This window comes from Nothoprocta perdicaria, unplaced genomic scaffold (genome assembly GCF_003342845.1).
Source record: "Nothoprocta perdicaria isolate Ctin4 unplaced genomic scaffold, notPer1 scaffold_212, whole genome shotgun sequence".
Classification (NCBI taxonomy): domain Eukaryota; kingdom Metazoa; phylum Chordata; class Aves; order Tinamiformes; family Tinamidae; genus Nothoprocta; species Nothoprocta perdicaria.
Window position 1 is genome coordinate 848,110 of NW_020455339.1, and position 17,658 is coordinate 865,767.

The 17,658-nt window shown below is 39.9% G+C and overlaps 1 protein-coding gene across 2 annotated transcripts in view; it reads right to left on the reverse strand.

Annotated features, from left to right (window-relative positions):
* Positions 1 to 248: 248 nt before the first annotated feature.
* Positions 249 to 17,658, reverse strand: part of DCAF6 (DDB1 and CUL4 associated factor 6) — a 78,903-nt gene continuing 61,493 nt past the window's right edge. For both annotated transcript variants that reach the window (XM_026038548.1, XM_026038547.1), the window contains 5 exons: positions 13,864 to 14,002; positions 6,165 to 6,321; positions 4,439 to 4,527; positions 2,291 to 2,396; positions 249 to 650 (listed from right to left, as the gene is read on the reverse strand). In XM_026038548.1, coding sequence (XP_025894333.1) covers positions 586 to 650; positions 2,291 to 2,396; positions 4,439 to 4,527; positions 6,165 to 6,321; positions 13,864 to 14,002 — 556 coding nt within the window. In that variant the 3' untranslated portion in view covers positions 249 to 585. The remainder of the gene's footprint in view (positions 651 to 2,290; positions 2,397 to 4,438; positions 4,528 to 6,164; positions 6,322 to 13,863; positions 14,003 to 17,658) is intronic.

Below are 17,658 nucleotides of genomic sequence, written 5' to 3' on the forward strand. Positions count from 1 at the left end.
TTGSCTATATCTGCATGGATATGTCTACGGAACTGCAAGGACGGAGCTGCCTGGTGCCTCATTCAGCAGCGAATTCCAGTGCTCACAACAGAAACAACTGTATATGTTGTCACTTGGCAAACCTTGTAAGGAAAACTTCAATGCTGTAATGGGGATAGTGTAACAGGGGGTAAGCTAATGGTTGCACAAATAAAACACGAAACTACTTAAAACAACCAAATCTTTTAATTAGAAAGCAACAAACATGCAACAGCAGGTATAGAAATTTATTTGAACCAACGTTTTTACTATAATGAAAGTTACTTTTAAACATTGATCCAAGCTCCCACATCTGCARGTTAAGGAAAATATTGCACTTTGCATCTTCTAGCACCCCTCATACATGGCAAAACGTTTTAAAAACATTTTTGCTTATGGTACTTGCACACTCTCCCAAAGTCATGCGCACAGTCATTCAAAACCAAAAAAAAATGTTAGGTTATCCAAAAGCAATACCTTAGAATTGCACTAAAGCTCTGTAAGGAAAAATATAATTAATGTCTTATACAAATTTTGTAACGTCTAGATGCTTGCACAAACTGCCAGTTACTCTTCGTCCTCATTTTCRTTCTCCTGACCAGATCCTTCTGATCTGTCACCTTCCAGCCGGTCTGTAACACACAGAGAGGATTTAGTACAGATAATGTTTGGAGTAAATATTTATGAAGTAGYAACTCCCTGGGCTACTATTATACAATGCACAGTGCCTGTGGTAATATATAGCAATAAACCYATAAGACAAGCTGAAAATGGAACGACAACAGAGATTTGGTAGAAATGTTACAATTTACAAAGAGGAGCAGTGACAAAAAAAAAGCCCTAAAGGACTTTCAGGCAGAGGAATCGGCTTTATACACAAAAGGAGAAAACGTGTAGCTACTGACTGGCTGACAACACAGAAAAAAAAAATGCAAGCACAAAATGGAAAAGAGATGGTGAATACAAGGGACTGAAAAGACCATTTTGCAGAGCTAGAACTAGAATAGTGGCGATTAGGAATTTGTAAGCTCCATAAAATTGGGGAATTGGTATCTGTCACTGTACATATCAGGAAATTTGCCTTTTCATGTAAATGTTTAGAAAAGGGCAGATAGAGCGATGTATGAGGGAGCACAACTAGTTCAAGGCATGCTGCTCAGACAGCACACACCGCCAGGTTGAGATAAACTCCACTCAGCAGCAACACAGAATTCGTGTCAAAACTGTTGCAGTAAACTGTTGGACAGTTGTTTCTTTACTCAAAAAAAATAAAAAAAAAAAAWGAAACAACAACTAAAATACACATTTACAGCAGTGGCCAAACAAACCAGGAGGCTTCCTCCTCCTTCACCGTCTCCTTCCCCCTCACAGATCAGTGGAGCTGAAGTTGCTGAGAGGCAAAGCTACTTTTACATCACTGTCAACCCAAACGGTACCCACTGCTCTCTCTGCTCAGCTGAGCCAGGGCCCAGCTCCAGTTCCACCAGTTTTCAACCTGTGTCATAGCAGCCTCCCAAACCATTCTCACTCGGCTACAGTGTCTCGCCACCGGCTTTCATTTTCGGTATCAGCCCTCTGCTYTGAAGTCCTTCAGCACTAAATTCCAGGAAAATTAACTCCCAATGACTCTTCTCCATACAGTCCCTCCCCCTATCACCGATCTCAGTCCCCACCAGACAGCCCATTCACTGCAGGGTCACCCCACGACCTGCAGCCCTATTGCCAGCTGCCAGCAATCTCAATAAGACACCTAGTGCAGTCCTTTATCTCCTTACCTTTCTTTGTCCCCAGACAATTCCAAGCCCACAATGACAGTGAGTTTATCTTCTGGTTCATTCCAGCCAGCCCCAATTGCTTTTCCATCACACAGCCCTCCAGCAGCCCCAGGGTATCATTGCACAGCTCCCCTCCAAGGCTATTTCTGACTAATGGAAGTATTTTCCAACATGGAGTAATACATTACTAAAAACCATGTCAGAATGGGTAACATCTAAAAGTGTATTTTGCTCTTTCCTTGCTCTTGTTCTGAGGTAGAAATAGCTGCAAAAATATTCCAGGTTTTACACCAGGGAAGTGAGTCCTAAGTTTTTTTATTCAAGAGACCACTAGAAATTCTTTAACTTTTTCACCAACCACAGGGCAGACAAATAAACCTGAAGATCATAATTATGATTACTATGGTAACATGGTAATTATAATTACTGTGGAATTCCACAATTCCATTAATATTTTATAGATCAACTGGTGACCAGGTTTTTCCAAAGCTTCTCACCTGCTCTGATATGATTCAACGACGCCAACATTCTCAACATAAAAGAAGCTGGAACAGTAATAGTATTTCTGGTCTCTTCCAGCATTAACTCATTACGTGTTATAACCTGGAGACAAGGCAGGGGGRAAAAGCATTAATTACAAATTCAATATCGTACTATATCAATACTGCTTTGTAGATACAGTGTTTCAAGGCAAAATGCACAGTAAACAAACATTTTACTAACTATTAACATATGTAATTATGGCTACTATATGCAGACAGACTCTGTCAAAGACAACTCTTTGTCTAAGTYGTCTTCCAGTAAGGTCATCATTCTTGCCATCGTCATCCAAGCGCATGAGAGGCATCAAGATGGGCAACTGAGAAAGAACATTGGAAATAAGGAGCCATGACAAGGGGAAGGGCCATCACAGATGACAACTGGTGCAGAGAATGAAGTTCTAGCACCAGCAGTGGCCAAGACTGTGGGAAGGACAAGATGAGGTTAGCCTGAACTCCTAGTTTCATGTTCTTGAACCTTTTTGGAGAGAGGAGTCCAAGGAGTCCAAGGAGTCCAAGGAATGTAAGCAATTGCTCTATCCTTATTCAGGAACTCTCTTCAACTCCGTAACTCTGTCTAAACAGATCTACAGCTTGGCTCTAAATGACTTGAAATAATCAGCTCCTCCTGCCTTACTTTCAAAGGGGAAAAAAAAATCACTAACAAGAACTTTTAGCAATTTTGTCTCCTTCCTTCCTCCTGGTAACTCCCTGTGATTCTTGTTGCCTTGTTTTTCTGGCTCAGACTACATTCCCTCCCTTTGCTAGGTGGAGCCAAGTTTTGACCATTATTCAGTCCTTTCGACCAGGTCAGCTCTTTAAGGCAGGGAAATAGTGTGCTTATCCCTAAGCCCGTGCCTCTTCTGAACAAAAAGTTAACACAAGTCCCAGCAGTGGCCTGCTCTGAGCTAAATCATAGGGCCTCTTTTCTGTTCTCATCATCTGTTTACCAAAAACTTTCCAAAAAAAAAAGCACCAGTTAAAGACAAGAATCTGCCCTTTTTTATTTTAGCTCTTATTTCTCCAGAGTATCATCAATAATAAACCTTTGATATCCTCTTCAACTTTTCGGCTCCTTTTTATTAGCTAAAAAATATTTAAATCCCTAAATTTTTGTTCTGATAACATTAAGAATTTTAAGTGATAAAAATATTAATAAAACAACTACTTTTAGGAAACATTTCTGTTTTCTAAATATTTCTAAATAATACTTCTAAACCCAGAAGTGCTCAGACACCTCAGAAATTGTATCTGTTATACAAAACATAAAGAACTGTTACCTGTGCTAAAATAATGGGATATATTCAAAACTCATAAGCAGACGTGATTCTGGGGAAGACTAAAGGATGGGCGGGTTTAAATATACACTACACTAACACAAACGAAAAAGAAAACAGGGCACTATTTTCTTCTATCCAAGAGATTACTCTAAAAAAAAAAAAAAAAAAAATTTACCTTATTAAAAAAAAAGGTAAACATCAAAACATCTATTATTTTAATTGGGTTAATTAATTCACTAAAAATGTATTTTTTCAGCAGTTTTATCTATCTGATCAGCCTAAGACAGTTGCTACAGTCACCATTTTGGGGATATGAAAACAACATTGTATAACTTTGCACATGGACTTTCTTGTTAATGCAACCGATAGAATTTCTTAGGCTCACAGTGCTTGCTTTCTTTCCCTGAGATTCCCAGTCTGTAATCTTAACTTTACCTCCCTATTATGCTACAGAATATTTAACAGCATTGAATTTTACACTCCCTGATCCTCCATATATCCCTGTATATACTTCAGTTCTTTAAGGATGGCCATGGTCCTCTTTTCTAATGTCTGCCAATTTTCCATCTACCTCTGACTGCTCGTTGTTTCTCCAACTTCTTTCACATTCATGATTTCATATTATTTATTTCTAGAAAAGTCTTACAAAGGGTCTATGTGTGCTGCCAATTATACAAAAGTTAGCAGCAAAAGGATAGCTTCTTATTTGTAGCTCCTCTGATTAACATTAAATAACTCACCTATTCAGGATATGTAATTTTCATAAAGGGCTTTTCTAGGGTTGGATAAGGCAACGTTACTATGAAAAAGGAGGAAAGGTTCTTACCTCATCTGCAAGTTTTCTGTTAAAAATCCTGGACTCTTCCAATGGGGACCAGATTTTTATATCATAATCAATACCCGAAGAGGCCAGAACTGGAATGAAGCAATAGCAATTATAAATGAAATGTCTGATTYCTTCATTGTATTTTCCACCCTTAGAGGTGAAGCACTGCACTGTACATCACAGCATTCCTTCCCCTGCTAGGAACATTTACTTGCAAATGCCATTTCCCATTCTGAACAAACAACTATGTCAATACTGAGCCCCCCATCCAATCTGAACAATAGACAACATAGATTATATAGGAAGCAAACATATGCAAGCATCAAATGATGCTCAAAAATAACAAAACCCTCATGCAGAAGACATGTAAGACAGTGGCATAAAACAAGATCAATCCCAGCTACTATTAGCACATTTCTGCTGATGACCTGGGAAGTATATGCAGTAATAACAAAGCCCTAGGACTTGCAGAASCAGATACAACAGATACAAGATAATTTCAAAATTGTATTCCATGGAAATTTCTTTGACGTTCGAACAGACAAAAGCAATGGATGCTCTTACACACACTTCTTACAGTGTGTAAAACAAAGTCAAAACTCCAGAAGAGTCTCTAGATAACGGCACAAAAACATGGTGGGTACAACAGTTCCACAGAAGGATTCCCGTAACCTGGAAGCTGTACGAGATTAGCTGTCCCCACAATAACAATGACCTATGCATTAAATTTTCAGCATGGGATGGGARATAGCCCTGTTCCATCAAGAAATCAGTAAAGCCACATGGAATTTTGGAAGGGACTTCCAGAAGGCATTGTTCCTTGACATATCCCAATTAATCACACGCTCCACGTTTGGCACTATTTCAGTTTGACACTTGGAAGTTCAAGACTTATCCAAGGTAAGTCAGTATTCTGTGTTTCTGCAAATTGCTGGAGACTCTATAAATGTTCCTGACTGTGCTTCTGAAATCAGCAATGTTAAAATGAAGCAAAAAAGCTTCAAACTTTTCTAGTATTATTGTAGCTTAATTTCTGTTTTTACAGTTGATGTATTCCACACTGTGCATCTCTCAAGCAAAAAAACATCACCGATGCTGTCTTGGACTGTGTCAGAAACTTCAGAATGGTTTAGATCTCCATCAACRTGTCCGATGACATGCAATTCTTTCTGGACTATTATGGGCTGTCTTTTCTAAATACTTTTTTTTTTCCCATTAAATACAAATTAATGGATTTCTTATGATTTTCTTTCACTCTTCTAACTCCACAATGTCAGTAAGTCTGAGACACTATATATAGTGATATATATATATATACACACACACACACACACACACACATATATATATATATGTATAGCAGTGACCCCACATTCCCCTCCACAGCATCATGGAAAACATTTCATGAACTATGGGGGTTCATGAAATGGGGAAGGGTGAAGCAAGGAGATGGGATATTCTTCTTACTACATCCTAGCTTTCTAGGAATATTACATCAGTAATGCTTTTATTCCAAGAAGTTACTCAGTATTTGGGCTTTTAAGGGCCAAGGGTCATTAGTAAAAGCCAAAGATAAAAGCAGTGCTATCTAATTTACAAGAGAAACAGAAACAACACTTCAATTAAAATTTATTAAAAGGGTCTCAGGCAAAGAATTGAAGATTGAGTTTTAAAAGAGATGGCATGAACACAGAGACTACAGAAAGTGACTTTTTTGTGATCTTACTAGGGTCAAATGGATGAGGCTGAAGACAGTTCACCACATGATTATCAGCTTCCAGCAGCATGAGGTGTTCAGCAGTATGTCGATCCCAAATAAAAATATGGCCACAATCTGAACCACTCATGACGAAGTTAGAGCCCCAAAAATTGGCTTCCTTTATCTATAATGAAAAATAAAGAGTACTTTGTCAGATTTAAAAGAACAGTTCAAACAATATMTGTCCATTTTTTCAATATCAGTGCTGCTACACTAAGAGCCATGAAAATAAAGAAAAAACAGGTATTTATAAAAGCAAACATGAAAGAAAAAAAAATCAGAAGGTTAAAATGTCCAGAGCAAAGTAACTGTTAATACAGAAAAGACGAAACAAGGAAGACTGAACAGTCAGGAAATAAATTATAACAAAGCTGAAGGATTACAGAGAATGATAGCGGATTTGTCACTTTCCAGAGTGAGAAATATGGTACTGGAGACAGCAGCATATGAACGTGGTTTTGGGAAGAGTTTGGTAAATTAGAGTGAGTGACAGGCTAATCACTGGTGAGAATTTTCTATTTACAGAGGAAGAGAAGATCGAAACTTATGAAAAAAAAAATGGAGAGGAGGAATCAACTGGGACTGACAGATAAATTGGGGTCATGGAATCAAATTTACTTTTGAGGGACTTTTCTTTTTCYGTAATCAATCAGATAAGAACCAAGACTTCTCATTCTCAACCAAAATCAGTCATAAGCCACTGAAGAAGGTTGGCATGAGGGTGGAGGTCACCATTCAGCTTCAGCTATCACAGCAGATCAAACTTGTTGTGCTGTTCCATGCCAGTGGTACCAATAACATCATAAACTTTTGACACAGAGATGATGCGTTGTATCCTATAGGGTTGTTCATGTCATTATTTTGTTACAGTATCCAAGCACACCTTTTGAAATATTGAGAAATATTTCAAGTGACGGGACTTAACATTTTCACCTATTGGCGGTTTTCCCATGTTACAAGTAAAGGAAAGAGTAGCTTAATAAATTGCCAAAATGGATTTTTCTTTTCATACACATGTGGCTTCACATAAATATTACAGTGCATGGCAAAACTCATCATGCAAGTGGAGGCAAAAGTCATTCCAGCATGCTGGACTCTGGATTAGGCAGTTTTACTTTGCCTGACTGGACTAGCACCACACRAAGTCTATCCATTTTAAGCCGCTTTAGATATTCATTAACAACTGGCCTGGGATAATCTCYGAATTGGGCCTACCACCTTTCTCTGCAAGCCTATTGATAACAAGGTGGTTTGGCTTGTAACTGTCTGCAATTAGAACATTCAAGGAAGATTTCCTTGTTTGTTGGAGACACTTTTAAAGGAAGAAGTCTTTAAGGCACCATTTCCTAAAATAGGATGATTATTTCACTCAAAACTTGCACAAACTTCTCAAGAACTTTTCATTAACACAGAAAAACAGGGAGAAGAGACATAGCATTGTGACTTCAAGCCTCCACATCTGCTSGTCAGTGAACTTAGGTGGAAGAGCCACTGACCACCAGGCAGTGAGGGAAGATCCCCAGTTCTGAGAGGACTTCCAGAAAACCTGCCACATTCCCCCTAAACCGTACAGCCTGTTGCAGCCAAGCACTATGCTGCTACTTGGCAGATTTGGGAGTTAGGGGAAGCCGGCACAAGGGTTTATGTGGACCAGCTCGCTGCCTCCGCAGGGAGGGCAAACACTTCCATCTGCCTTTGCTCCCCTGCCRTCAACAGGCAGCCTCGGCTGAAGGGAACAGGAACATCCTCTGCGTAAAAGGAAGGTTTTACGCTTTAGCTTACTGTCTTGTATGATGATTTATTACATTTTCTGTTTCCCCTTCTCGTGTGAAGTGCTGTGATTTAGTAAGCCTTTGAATGTCAAGCCCCATAAATATTAATAGTCTCATCAGCAGCATTGTTCTTGATACACATTTGCCAAAAAAGCTGTCAACAGTATTTAAAAAAAATTAAAAAAAAGAAAAAAAAAAAAGGAAGTGACCATTTCCCTCTCAAAAATGGCTAAACTGCCTTGACCTTAATTTTGAGGAGCAAAAATATAGCAGTATAGATAATGACAAGACACCCAACTTGCCCTGTATTAGATATCCCTTTGGCAGACAAGGGAGAAGATGAATTTAAAATTTCTTGACTCATTCTCCCAGTCTCTCCCCCAAAACACAGTATTGACATAGGATAAGAGTATGTATAATGTAATAAATATCTTACTGTTACTTACAAATATTTTTAAATTAAGTGATATTTTATAATGATGTGTATGTCTATTTTTATCATTATTATTGCAATGTTATTTACTTCTTGATTTGTTTATAAACAGTTACTTGGGTAGTAAATAACATATTATTTATTAATTCAGTGGGAAAAAAACAGACTTTGAATATTCAACAGTACTGTGGTCTCATGAGTAGTAGGACTGAAGGGAACCGAAGTGGTTTGACCTAGGAAATAGAATAGTATGACATTGGAAATGTTCAAGTAAACAACTAAAACTGTAGCCCAGGAAAAAAATTGATATCTAATTCTTTAAAATATGTTTGTATTATGATACATCAGTTATATTCACAGTGCGACTACAGCCTAAAAATAATGTTGCTCATTTAATTGCTGAACCGCCCCCCCMAAAAAATCCAGGATACTTAAAAATGTTGAATGTAGAATCATCCTTCCATGCCAACATCTGTCTTGCTTTCCCTTCCTGAAGAGAGATAAGTGATATGATGCCAAGCAACTGRGCAAACAAGAACGCATCGCTTCCTTCATTGATGATTAACAAAACCATCACAACATTATCATCAGTTTTTCAAAGTTCTCTTTCTCCCTCAGAAATTATTTTACTTGAGGCAGGACATAAAAATAATCATTGTTAAACAACCCTGTGCCCYGTGCTCTGGGTGACCCTGCGTGTGCCGGGGGTTGGACTGGATGCTCTCCAGAGGTCCCTTCCAACCTCAGCCATTCTGTGATTCTGTGATCTAAGAACAGACTGGCAGCAGTGTCTTTCCCAGCCTGAATCCCTCTGTTTTACACCATCCACAGGGCTAAATGGAATGGCACAGAGAGGAGGGACATTGCTTCAAAAATAATCAGAATCACAAGATGTGAATGGAAAGCTCCACTACAGTCTGATGCTTGGGCTGRAGAAAGGAGTCTGGAAGTTAAAAATGTAATCCTATACACAAGATTACCCTTCTAACAATTATCCGTACCTCTTACTACCCCGAAAGGGCTTTTGATCTGTTTGAAATGACAAGCTAGTGAAAAGGAGATGCCTATGCAAACAGAAGCGTCCTACGCCAAAACGCTCTTCAGAGGCAGCAGCTTTTAGGGCGATGCAGATGATGCTTGATGCATTAGCATRAAAATCATTTCTTTTGTATTTAAAAATGCTTTGGGCATGAGGGACCGAAATTTGAATCCAAGAGGGGTCAAAAGACCATTTATATCCAACAACGTTCTAGGATGGAACAATTCTTCACRCAGCAGATCACAAAGGAGCTTCCAGAAGAAGGGGATGCCGGTGCCTCAGTATTTTTTCCCCATAGTTTTTTTCCAGAAAACACACTGGACATAGTCTGGCTCTGCGCCTTCTGCCAGCTGTTTTAATTTTAAAACTGCCATGATAAATTGTCGTGATAAACTACTGCTGTTAACAGTGCRTCCTGGATTTCCAGCAAGAGTTTGCGCAGCTTTAAATTTCAGGCTTGGAATCAGCCTGCAGAATGTCTACCGTGTCTGGGAAACTGTAATTAGGATTCTTCAGTGCAAGCCAATTTTTTCACTTCTCACTCCGATATTTTCAGCTTTTTGCAGCTTTTGTTTTAAAGCTCCATTTATTCATTTTTTWAATTATATTCCTGTAAGAAGCGCATTCAAATATTAAATAAAATTTAATTTAGAATTATATTTGAAATTACATCTCCAGTATTAAATAACTTTACACTTTATTTCACAGTTATGATTCTGATTGAAYCTTGATTCCTTTTATTTTCTTTAGAAAACTGTTTATTTTAAATTTCTAATGCTAATAAAACTGAAGTTAGCATCACCTAAGTCAAAACAACTAAAGTCCATATTTAAAATATTTTGTCCTGTGGAGCACATGTACACACTCACTTTTACTGTACATACTGCATGCACAACTYATCCATTTACTGTTGGAAACAGATGCTCTGTTGAAGCAAAGAGACCTTCTAGCATCAATATTTTAACAGGGGAACTTTGGATTCAGAGAGAGTGGAATGAAAGGAACAAGGAGATAAATGAGAGTAGGACAAGAGAGAAAGAAGAGCAAAGACAAAGACGACAAAGGAGAGCTATGGGCTTGTGGCAGAAGGCTAATTCTGAGGAGAAGGAAGTGAGTTTGGGCTCTCTGGAGCATCATTTCCTCCAAGAACTAGAAAGAAACACCAAATCCCAAACCACACCATCCCACTGCTGTCCCAAATGCTTTTGTCTTTGAGGTCTGCTCCATAAGAAGAAGAATTTCCTTATTGCTCTAAAGACATTAGACCATTCTAATGGTTTCATGGAAGAGATCTGTGTGTTGACCTTACAGGTTTCCACTCGTACCAACAGTACAAGCAACCACTAGTATAAGGCAACTTACCTTTTACTTTCTGGCAAACACAGAATTGCAGAATCACAGAATATTTAAGGTTGGAAGGGACCTCTACAGATCATCTAGTCCAACCTTCCTGCTCAAGCAGGCACACCTASAGCATGTGGCACAGGGCGGCATCCAGGCGGGTTTKGAAGACCTCCAGAGTAGGAGACTCCACAACCTCCCTGGGCAGCCTGTKCCASYGCTCTGTCACCCTCACAGTAAAGAAGTTCCTCCTCACCTGGAGACRGAACTTCYTGTGCTCCAGCTTGTGGCCATTACCCCTCGTCCTATCGCTGGCCACCAGTGAGAACAGCYTGTCCCCTTCCTCCCTGCATTCTCCCTTCCTGAACTTATACATRTTAATCATATCCCCTCTSAGCCKYCTCYTCTCCAGAGAAAACAGGCCCARCTCACTCAGCCTCTCTTCRTACGAGAGATGTTCCATTCCCTTRATCATCCTGGTTGCYCTTCTCTGGACCCTCTCSAGAAGCTCCACGTCCYTCCTATACTGGGGTGCCCAGAACTGCACACAGTACTCCAGGTGCGGCCCCACCAGAGCTGAGTAGAGGGGCAGAATCACCTCCCTTGACCTGCTGGCAACACTCCTCCTGATGCAGCCAGGATCCCATTGGCCTTCTTGGCCACGAGGGCACACTGCTGACTCATGGTTAACTTAGTGTCAACCAGGACTCCCAGGTCCCTCTCCGTGGAGSTGCTTTCCAGCAGGTCGACCCCTAATCTGTACTGATGCCTGGGGTTATTCYTCCCCAGGTGCAGGACCCTGCACTTGTCCTTGTTGAACCTCATGAGGTTCCTCTCTGCCCAACTCTCCAGCCTGTCCAGGTCCCTCTGGATGGCAGCACAGCCCTCCGGAGTGTTGGCCACTCCACCCAGCTTGGTGTCATCTGCAAACTTGCTCAGGGTGSAYTCTGTGCCCTCGTCCAGGTCATTGATRAACARGTTGAACAGCACTGGGCCYAGYACAGACCCCTGGGGGACACCACTGGCCACAGGCCTCCAACTGGACTCGGCCCCRTTTATSACCACCCTCTGAGCTCTGCYRTCCAGCCAGCCCTTGATCCACCGCACCGTGCACTYRTCTAGTCCACTCTCCCGGAGCTTCTGTACGAGGATATTATGGGAGACRGTGTCAAAAGCCTTGCTGAAGTCAAGGTAGACAACATCCACGGCTCTCCCCTCGTCCAGCCAGCCTGTCACYCCATCATAGAAGGCTATGAGGTTCGACAGACATGACTTCCCCTTGGTGAATCCATGCTGACTGCTCCTCAGCACCTTCTTCTCCTCCATATGCCTGGAGATTCTCTCTAGGATGAACCGTTCCATCACCTTTCCAGGGACGGAGGTGAGGCTGACCGGCCTGTAATTGCCCGGCTCCTCCCTCTTGCCCTTTTTGAAGACTGGAGTGACGTTGGCTCTCTTCCAGTCCTCGGGCACCTCCCCTGCTCTCCAGGACCTCTCAAAGATGATGGAGAGAGGCTGAGCAATAACCTCGGCCAATTCCCTCAGCACTCTTGGGTGCATCCCATCTGGGCCCATAGATTTTTGAGTGGCCAGTTTGCCTAAGTGATCCCTAACCCAATCCTTCTCTACTTGCCGAAGGTCTTCCTCTTGCCCATTTATGTCTCTTCTATTGGAGCCCTGCAGTTCGTGGGGGGTCGCCTTAGCAGTAAAGACAGAGGCAAAGAAGGCATTTAGTAACTCTGCCTTCTCCGCATCCTCCGTCACCAAGGCCCCTTCCCCATTCAGTAGTGCACTAACATTTTCCCTCGTCTTCCTCTTGCTATTGACATACTTATAGAAACCCTTCCTGTTGTCTCTGACTTGCCTCGCCAACTCTAATTCCACCGGGGCTTTGGCCTTCCTCGTTTCGCATCTGCATTCTCTGACGATGCGCCTGTATTCCTCCCACGTGGCCTGTCCCTTCTTCCACAAGCTGTACACTCCTTTTTTCTCACTCACTTTGCCCAGCAATTCCTTACCCATCCATACATACATTCCTTACCCATCCATACACAAGGATCAGGTTCAAAATATTCTTATTTAAAAAGAAAATTGGTAGATTGTCAAATCTGAAAAGTACTGAAACTCAGAGAAAGAAAGTTCCAGAACAAGTAAATTTGCCTGCATAACCTGAATCCACTTTCCTTACGTATATGCCTTTACATAGCTCCACGTTCAGGTCATTGAAAGTTGTGGTCCTGAGTTGCTCAGGTATGTAGGAAACAAGACCTCTCATTAATCTGTCTCCTTCACAGATTTAAAATGAAGATACTGTAATCTCTCTTCTTACAAGAAGTGCATCCATCAAAATGAATTTAATTTAAATGAAGMTCAAGCCTCCATGGAAAAGAGCACAGGGAATTGTATAGTCTTCCACTATGCGAGTTCCTTGCCATATGCGCTCAAGGAGAAATACTCCCTTCTCCCCTCCCCAAAACACCAACCCACAYTTCAAAAACACGAATAACGAAATCCATGAAGTCAGTATTATATATGCAGATTGAGACTGAATTAAGGTCACTTAAGGACGCTTAAGTTTGACATCCATTAACTACAAAGTGCTTAATGCTATGACCTTTAAACTCACTGGGATTTTGGAAAAATTAATTATTGAAATACAGTGCAGAAATCTTGTCATTAATAAAATTTCATCCAAAGCACCATGGCTCATGTAGACTAAAATATGCATTTACTTAAGCATTCTCCATGGCGCAATTAAAACTAGGATTAAATGATAATTCTGAGGAAAAGCACATTTTATACCACTTAACATGACAGATAAGATGAAAAGGTAGTTAAGAGAAATAAATACCCAAGATTCCACAGGAACTTGAGGAGAAAGAATCTTCAACTTGAGAAAACACAAATACCTGACATGGTGACACATCAACCATACTCATTTGAATTTTCAAATAGAGCAATTCATGTGTCTTCCAAACTCCAAAATGCAAATAAAAGTGTTTACAATATATTGCCATAACTTTCAGCAAGCAGTCTGTAAAACCCACTCTACAATTCCAGTAACTGACAAAGATGTTGTACCATTGTCCTGGAGTTGCGATGACCTTTATAAACCATCTTTATGAAAGGACGTCGAATATTCAGAGTTTCCAGCTCTTCCATTTCTTTTCTTTCTTTCCTCCTCCTGAAGAGTTCCTGAATGCGGGCAACAGCAGATCGTCTATAAATTGCACACAAAGAAAAGACTACTGAAAGACCATCTCTAAACACTGAAAYACATGTTCAAAAAGGACCTCAAAATAGTAATTGGCCACTCAAACACATTCTCCCTACGTTTGGAACAGACATCAACATTATCTCGATTTTTAAAAGTACAAACTTAATTTTTATCCATTCTGGCTTAGAACAAGAACAGCATGCAAGACAGTGGGATGTCAGGTGATGCAGTATTTCATTTTCTCTCTGTGATACAAGACCTGGATGTTGGCAAAACTCATGTGCTGGGCTGCCCTTAAGTGTTGGAGAAAGCACAGCCATACCAAGGTAAGTTCTAAAGTAGAAAACTGCTGAAACACCAGCTTTTAAAAATAAAACCCAAAATCCAAAAAACAACATAATAAACCAAAATTATCAAGAGATCTAGTAGGCCCTCCAGTATTTTTTTTTAATTTCATTACATCTACTTCTCTCCACTACTTCTGCATGACAAGACTGAAGATGAAGATAGTTTGAAAATTTGGCAAAATATGATTTGAGACCAAATATAATAGAAAATATTTTTGCAGTGGACCTACACAGAAGCAGATTTCCCAAAATAATATAGAAAGCAAATGGGGTAAATGATATAGTCTGTTCTGTAGCTGTTCAGCTCCAGGAAGCTACTTTTTGTTGTATGGAAAGTCTCGGGTGCCAGTTTGATCCCGTTTAGCCTTTTTTTGTTTTACAGTTTCCCATTACTACAAAGGAACTATCACCCCACAGAGCCTGCACCTAATCTCTTCTTTTGGGACACAGCAGGGTCCTGAACAGAGTCAAAAGGCCACGTCGCTCTCAGAGGGAGGAGGTACACAGATTTTTAGTAGTACGAATACAAGAAATCTCAGTGTGTCGCTTCCAGGAGATTAGTTACCTCAGCAGGCCAGAAATGGTGGGGTGGGATGTTTGAGTCATTCTCTGTATTTCTAGACTCTYGCTATAAATCCTCTTTCCCACAAAAACAAAGCAAAAACAAAACAAAACAAAACAATAGATCTATCACATTTCTGTCAGTGATCTGTGATTTTTTTTTCCCCCCATAGGAGAAGGTTGGAAACAAAACTTAAGCTGAAACAAGTATTATCCTACAGCCAGATAAAGATGGGAAATGAATGTAAGTAATGAGTCATTAATACAGAAAACACTAGAAAACAAACTGTCGTAAGACAACACATGCAATAGAGCTAATTTTTTTTTTTTTTAAAGGCAATTTTAATGCCATTGTTTAGAAATTAGGATATACTTAGGATATACAGCCAAAAGATCCACTTAACAGTGGGCTCCTCATTATAATACCTTTCCTGGAAATGTATCCAAACAGTCCCCAAAAAAGTTTATATAATGGAGGAAAAAATGGGAGTCTTTATTCCTTATTTAAACTTTACAAATCACARAAGTATTTTCCTCACATTTACTTCTACATAAAAGAAAAAATAAGGTGGGATAAAATGCTTACAGAGATTTCACAAATACAACTGCTGGTGCACATTTATACTAGGAGGGTCTAAGAAGAGATGTGGTTTCTGAGGGAAAGTAAATGTAAGAATCTTGTTAAGAAGAAACAGTTAAGTCATGAACAGTTAGGTCAACAGTTAAGTCAAGAAACAGTTAAGTCATTCACTTAAAAACCATATTAACGATTACGCAGCACTGCKGTCCAACACATTAAGTTCTTTTTTCTTTATTTGAAGGGCATGTCTACTAGTCTTGCAGTTGTCCCTTGATATAATTCCTATCTGTGCTTTGGGAAGGGGTTTATTTGTCCACATTAATTACCTACCAGAAAAGCAACGGAAAAAATTGAAAAGCTGAACTTCATGTAGCAGCAGAATTGCCTAGATCTCGCAGAAATGTTGCTCGCTAGATTGCAACTAAAAGATGTCTTTGGGCTCAAAGATAATATTAATGCAACTAAATAGCATTAGCAATAGAAAGGCAGTTTCTTTCATTTTTTTTTCATCTGAGCATCTCTATGAAGATTTATCTACTTCTCTAAATTCCCCCAAAACGGAACTTCCACAGAACAAAATGATTCCAGACTATTCAGTATTTAGATTCCTTTTTTTTAAAAAAAACTAAAAGCAGACAGGATAGAATGCTTTTTTGTTTGTTTTGTTAAAACTACCACTGTCTTAACTAGACTCAACTCTGAATCCTAATTTGGGGTCTTATTTCTAAAGGCACGAAGGGGCTGGGATTTAATTACCGCGTGCAGTTAAGGACTCCCTTCTGCAGGGAGCAGCTAAAGAGGCCCGTGTGGCTCTGACACTGCTATGGGGGCTGCCAGCACGGTGCTGTGGAGAATAGGGAGCTGGCAGGTCCCTGCCAGAGAAGACAAATGTGAGCCCAGTGCAACAACACTTCAGAGCCAAGAACAGAACATAGAAGGGGAAGGATTCTTTCAGGGAAGTATTACTTCTCCCTGAGGACAGATTTTTATATTAATTTATAAGTCACACAGAGCAAAAAAATCTAAATTCAACTTTTTTTTTCTTGCATGACCTTCACTTGCGATAAGACTTGTCATAAGCAATTCCTGTCAGTGCCAAGAGAGGCCACCTTGGATCACAAGCCAGGCAGCTGGTGCACCAGGAGATGCGGGAAGGGCTTGTGTGGTTCCCACTGCTCCAAATTTTGGCCTGAACTAAGGCAGGTTGGAGCTGCTGCTGCTGCCACCGTCCTTCCAAGCCACTGTGCCTGCAAAAGCAGAGTGCCAGATAACACAGGGTTTGCTCATGGTGTCAGCCTTTCTCAGGCAAACTCCATCAAGTGTTGCAATTATAAATGATTCAGACTCAGGTAGCAARGAGTGGAAATACTTGAGAATGCTGGATACTAATGTTATTAGATAATATTGGCATTAATAGATATTAATGTTATTAATATTTTAAGAGTTGATGGTAGGAAAATGTTATGCTGCAAATAATCCAGATTGATTATGATTTGTAAAGCCAATAGAACCTAACTGCTTAAGTTATACCTCCCTATTGTAGGTAGTGCTCTGACTTCAGAATAATTCATTACTACTGTCTTGTCCTAAGATATGAAGCTAACGTATGTTTTGCCAAATTTTGTGGTACTTTTGCACAGTATCTTACAATCCTGCTGGTGCATGCTGTCTTCATTAGGTTGAAGCCAAGATGATGAACAATACTTTCATCATTCCAATACTGTACAACTTGTGGAAAAATAGAAATCTTAAAATATTATTTCTAAAATTATGTATATAGACCTGGATGAGAATACTGTTTTTCCCTTAGAATCAGCCAGATTTTAAGTCTTAAAAATCAATTAAGCATTAGCAATCAAAAGCCAATTTAAATAAGACCCTAGATGGCTGGTTCAGGTATTTATCATTGGAGCCATTATGTTTGTTCACTTGAACACAGATCCAAAAGAAAAGGAAATAATCACAGAAATGCAGACTGATCCCTAGGTACATGGTATAAATAGCCAAAACAAACAGCAAAGAAACTACCAGCTAAGGCTGCTAAAGAGAGATGCTCAAGAAAGGTGCTGTTGTTGACAATCGTAACTATGCATCAACTCAATCTGTAAATTAGCCACAGGCCCCTGCCACTGGGCATACAACCACTAATGGAACAACGTGTGTTAATAAAA